Source organism: Cibotium barometz, chromosome 11 (genome assembly GCF_041138505.1).
Source record: "Cibotium barometz isolate CiBa-2024 chromosome 11, ASM4113850v1, whole genome shotgun sequence".
Lineage (NCBI taxonomy): Eukaryota > Viridiplantae > Streptophyta > Polypodiopsida > Cyatheales > Cibotiaceae > Cibotium > Cibotium barometz.
In genome coordinates this window covers 30,209,777-30,215,089 of record NC_141056.1, presented here as the reverse complement: position 1 = coordinate 30,215,089, position 5,313 = coordinate 30,209,777, and the positions used below count along the sequence as shown (strand labels likewise).

General features: G+C 39.0%; 1 protein-coding gene across 2 annotated transcripts; it reads right to left on the bottom strand.

The window, feature by feature from the left end:
* Positions 1–623: 623 nt before the first annotated feature.
* On the bottom strand, positions 624–4,750 carry LOC147634035 (actin-101-like). Of its 2 annotated transcripts, none has more exons than XM_086805139.1 (6): positions 4,726–4,750; positions 4,372–4,463; positions 3,785–4,178; positions 2,925–3,243; positions 2,554–2,848; positions 624–962 (listed from the first exon to the last, which is right to left on the bottom strand). In XM_086805139.1, exons 2-6 carry the CDS (start codon positions 4,429–4,431, stop codon positions 897–899), a joined length of 1,134 nt encoding a protein of 377 aa, XP_086661265.1. In that variant the 5' UTR covers positions 4,432–4,463; positions 4,726–4,750; the 3' UTR covers positions 624–896. The 2 variants fall into 2 exon arrangements, with proteins under 2 accessions (XP_086661265.1, XP_086661264.1); XM_086805138.1 differs by lacking the exon at positions 4,726–4,750 and adding an exon at positions 4,568–4,702.
* Between the last annotated feature and the right edge of the window lie 563 nt (positions 4,751–5,313).

The window sequence follows — 5,313 nt, the reverse complement described above, 5'->3', positions numbered from 1 at the left end:
AGTAAAAAATGCAAATGCCTTTATTATTTATTATGTTTTGAAGTAAAAAAAAGCTTTAGTTTGCCCTACTTTTATCATGAGTACTATTTGTGCACTTTTGCATCAAAAGACGAACAAAGAAAAACTTTAAAGACCCCAAATGCCAATGGGAAAATGTAACCTATCAATGCATGACATTAAGTCTAAAGGCTTTTGTACCCTCTTCGCCTAGTTTTGAAAGTGTACCTACCCCTTTCTAGTGGAGAAAATAAAAAGCACATGTTTTGCATAGGATGTCCAAACATTATGATTTCGTCACTTAAATCAAAAGGGAAAGGCTCACTTAGAAACATTGAGATAATGATTTTCATTTTATTAGTTCCTATATTGTAAGTTGGAATTTTGCATAAATAAAATTCAAAACATTCCTTATGTAAAGCAAACATTGAGAATGTAGGACCTTAACAAAAATACAACAATAAGACATTCCTTTGAGTATGCTATAATTTAAAGAAAGCATCATTGAGTTTCTTTAACAAAAGATAAATAAAGTAAGACCTTACTATATATATGTGTGAAGAAAAAAACATACTATACCCATTTTAAAGACATTATATTTTTCAAAAAACAGATACCATGATCAATTTTACACGAGTGTGTGGACTAAAATTATCAATTTCAGATATTTCAAATACATGTCAACATTTTGGTCCACAAATAAAATACCATCCGATTAATCTTGCTCGAGATCTGGGCTAAGGCAGAAAATTTGATTTTAGATAGAATATCAGAGGACTAGTTTACAACTGAATTACGATATAACTGAATTGAAAAAAGCACCAAAATAAGGGCAAATCATGTATAAGGTACGTCCTCTAATTAGTGGTGTGTGGACATTCAGTATGAAATGCTAAACCTTAGAAACATTTCCTATGCACAATGGAAGGTCCGGTCTCGTCGTATTCGTCCTTGGAAATCCACATCTGAAAGGAAAACTGATCATTAGTTGGGCATCCATTCCATGACGCTTTTTTTCCCCCCCCCTACATTTCAGCCAGCCAACTCTGTGGTGAGTAGAGTTCTTACCAGTGTTCGGGAAATACATTTTATTGAACCGAACTGAAAACCTTCTCATTGTAATTGGGAGAGCATTTCTCTATAAATTTTACAAAATATAATTAAAACTTAAAAATTTTCAAGAAGAATTTTCTCCTTTTTATACAAATTTGAGCAAGCTCTCCACAAACTTTGAACAAGTTCTAGGCTAAGTCAAACCTATTTTTTCTCGAACCTTGATTCGGCTTTTCCATGTTTGCACCCACCACACCCCTTATTGGCACAATGACCCTTTTAAGTTACTTGAGAAAACCTTTCCCACTATAAGGGCCGGTTGCTAGTTATGGACATCCCAATGGTATGAAACTAGCCAAAATATATATTCACTTTTTTTTTTTTTTGCTTAGTTTGGGTAGAAATGTCTAGACAATAGATATAAAGTTACAAAATATATGGGTAGCCCTCGTAGGACCAAGGGATAAGATAAACCATTGTACTACCCACAAAGAAGCCCATCAACCAAAACCACTGAGAATACTTACTTGTTTGTCCAAAATGTATATCAACTTTTAGGCCTCTAAGTTTTGTGTTTTGATATGTTTTCTAGGAACACAGTGCTTTTATTGCTCTTCTTAGGGTAAACAAAAATATTATCTACAAATATTCTTACTCTTATTACGTAGATAATACTGGATGGACTATTAAATTACAATTAATAATATAATGCTTCCTTTGCTCTTATTACAATATTATTTTCCTTTAGGGTGGGCTGCTAAATAGTAATTTTCATAATGGACCCTTGTCATTTCATTATACTCTACCAGCCATACAAATGCACCCACACATGCACAGGTTGGTAGGTTAAGTACTACTTATAACCTATTTATTTTGGATTAAATTTCAATTTGAAGCAAGTTCTCGTGTTCTTTGGTTCTTTGGTTCTTTACTCTTGTTTTTGTAAATGAGATGAAAAGGAATACCACACAAAAGCAAGTAACTCACACACACCCAACAAATGACAAAGTAACTTGATTAAGAGGGGAGGGGGTAGTAGCTAAGTAATTACTCAGTTAAGAGGGGTGGGGACAATAGTTCAAAGCTATGGGAAGTTGTAACTGTCCTAGCCTAGAAGTAAGTTGGATTCAAATCGAGCTTTTTACCAATGCTCAGAAAGAACGACATTCTAATGTATTTGTGCCGACCAAAATTAATAAAATTTGGTTGAGATTTTAAGTAGCTTAAGGAATGATTTTTATATATTTTAATTATAAAATCGGCATATAATAGAGATGTCCCTTGGTGGGTGGGTTAAAAAGGGTGTGTGAGTAAATCATAGCTAGGTAACTAGATTAAGAGGACTAAGTAACTAGGTTAAGAGGGTGGGGGCAATAGTTCAGTGGTTGGGAACCTTACCAGTTCGGTAGCTAGTTTGAACCCACCCCTTGGGTTCAAAAAGGGAGGCTGCCATTGAAAAAAAAAAAACTCTGATTAAAGAAGAGGGGGTAGTTCACACGGTACCTGTTGGAAGGTACTCAAGGAGGCAAGGATGGAGCCTCCGATCCACACACTGTATTTCCTTTCGGGCGGGGCGACCACCTTCACCTTCATGCTGCTGGGCGCAAGCGCGGTGATCTCTCTGTTCATACGCTCAGCGATGCCAGGGAACATGGTGGAGCCGCCGCTTAGAACGATGTTGGAGTAGAGATCCTTTCTTATGTCCACATCGCACCTCATGATGGAGTTATACGTTGTTTCGTGGATGCCGGCCCCTTCCATGCCGATCAACGCTGGCTGGAATAGCACTTCAGGGCACCTGTCCAAATGCCGCCAGAGATTAAGGCTTAATCTGCTGTTTAATCCTAATTACACAGCGCCAGCACAGGACGTACCTGAAGCGCTCTGCCCCTACCGTGATGACCTGCCCATCTGGCAGCTCAAAGCTCTTCTCGATTGCCGACGTGGCGCTCGCCTTCTCCAGCTCCTGCTCGTAGTCCAGTGCCACGTAGGCCAGCCTCTCCTTCATGTCGCGCACGATCTCGCGCTCCGCTGTGGTGGTGAAGGAGTAGCCCCTCTCCGTCAATATCTTCATCAATGCGTCCGTTAGATCCCTCCCGGCCAAATCTAACCGTAGGATCGCATGCGGTAGTGCATACCCTTCGTAGATCGGGACCGTGTGGGTTACACCATCTCCAGAATCCAGCACAATCCCTAGAAATATAGTAAACAAATATACACCAAAAAAAATCTAAAATTGCAATCTCCTTAACCTTTTTTTTATTAGTGGAAAGGTAATTACTTTTCAGGTCAAAAAAGGTTTTAAACTCTTCTACTGTCCCATAGCAACCCATTCTTTGTTTTTTGTTTTTGGGAAAGAAACGGCTAATTTGGAAAATGGCAAACAAGTGAAAAGAGAAATTCTGATATATTCATAATTGAGCTGTCGAGATTTGCAATAACCAGGCATTTTAGTGAGAGAAGAAATCAGATCTATTCAAAAAATTTGGAATAACTGAGATGCCAAGATTTGCAGTGAACCAACCTTGGTTCATGCTTTTTTTTTAAAAAAAAATTAAAAAAATATTTAAGGAAGAAACTGCTAATTTTATCCATTTTCCAAGGCAAAACAAATCTGATACATATATTCATAATTTTAACATAATTGAGTTGTCAAGGTTTGCAAAATAATTTAGCAGCCACCATTTTAGTGAAAGAAGAATGATTGAGATGGCAAGATTTGCAGTAAACTAACCTGTGGTTCGTCCACTGGCATAGAGGGACAGCACTGCTTGGATGGCAACATACATGGCGGGGACGTAGAAGGTTTCAAACATGATCTGGGTCATCTTTTCTCTATTGGCCTTGGGGTTGAGGGGGGCCTCGGTGAGCAGCACAGGGTGCTCCTCCGGGGCAACACGGAGCTCATTGAAGAAGGTGTGGTGCCACACCTTCTGCATGTCATCCCAGTTGGTCACTATCCCATGGTCTATAGGATACTTCAATGTCAAAATCCCCCTCTTGGACTGTGCCTCATCCCCCACATAGGCATCCTTCTGCCCCATCCCCACCATCACCCCTGTGTGCCTTGGCCTCCCCACTATGCTCGGAAACACAGCTCTTGGTGCATCATCCCCAGCAAATCCTGCCTGTAACCCACCATCAAATCCCATCATGAAAAGCCTGATCTAACTAGAAAAAAAGCTTGATTTAAGTCATTACTTTAGATAACAGTTTGCAAAACCTTGAATGAAGTCATGATTAGAGAGAGAGAGACAGTGCATTTGGCGTGTATAGACCATAATGCAGCATGTTTATGGATGTAAAGAGTAGCTAAGTTACCTTGACCATACCAGACCCATTGTCACACACGAGAGGGGCAACTTCATCCACATCTGCCATGCTTGGGACACTGAAAACAGGAGATGATCACACTGCAAGGACCATGAGGCAAAAAGCAATTAGCTAGTAATAGGATTAAGACAAGCTACCACCCCCGAAACCCACAAAGACAGAGAAATGCTGTTGGAAAACATACAGGAAATGGCTAGGTAGAGTGCGGCCAGATGAAGGAGGGCAAAAATGCGTGTGTGTGTGTGTGTGTGTTTTTTTGGCTCTTGTGAGGCGAGAAGGGGCTGATCATAAAGAAGAAGAAAAGAAGGGGGTGGGGTTGATAAAAGTGGTGAGCATACATACACACAAAATATGAAGCCAACGGAATCAGTTTTGGCACACAGTAGAGAGAAAGCAGGCAGGCTTTCCCCCATTGGGTGGCAATCCTTACTTTTCCACATGCGTGCCTTGTAAGCCAGTACCATCATTGTGCTTTGTTGTTGTCCTTCCTATTCTTCCTCATTGGATTGCGTACCTTAGACTAGCCAACATTAAAGTATTCTATACCCACACTATTACTTAATTCGCCCAATTAATCCTCAATTACATTCAGTCTTCCTTATCATAATCACGTTTTCTAGTATCAATTTGACCAATCAACTATCGTTTTGTCTTCATTTTCCTACCACCTATAAATTAATCTCCATTACCCAATTAATTTCTCTCTTAATCATTCTTTTTCTTTTGATAAACTCATTTAACCCGCAATTTCAATATATTTTTTCTTATGATAGTCACATTTTTCCTACCCATCTTTTATATTTAGCCCTATTCAAAATTTTCTATGAATTAGTATCGATTAGCCCAATTAACTTTTCACCTAATTTAGTATGCTTAGCCCCATTAATCCTCAATTGATTATATATATATTTATATGATGAGCACATTTCT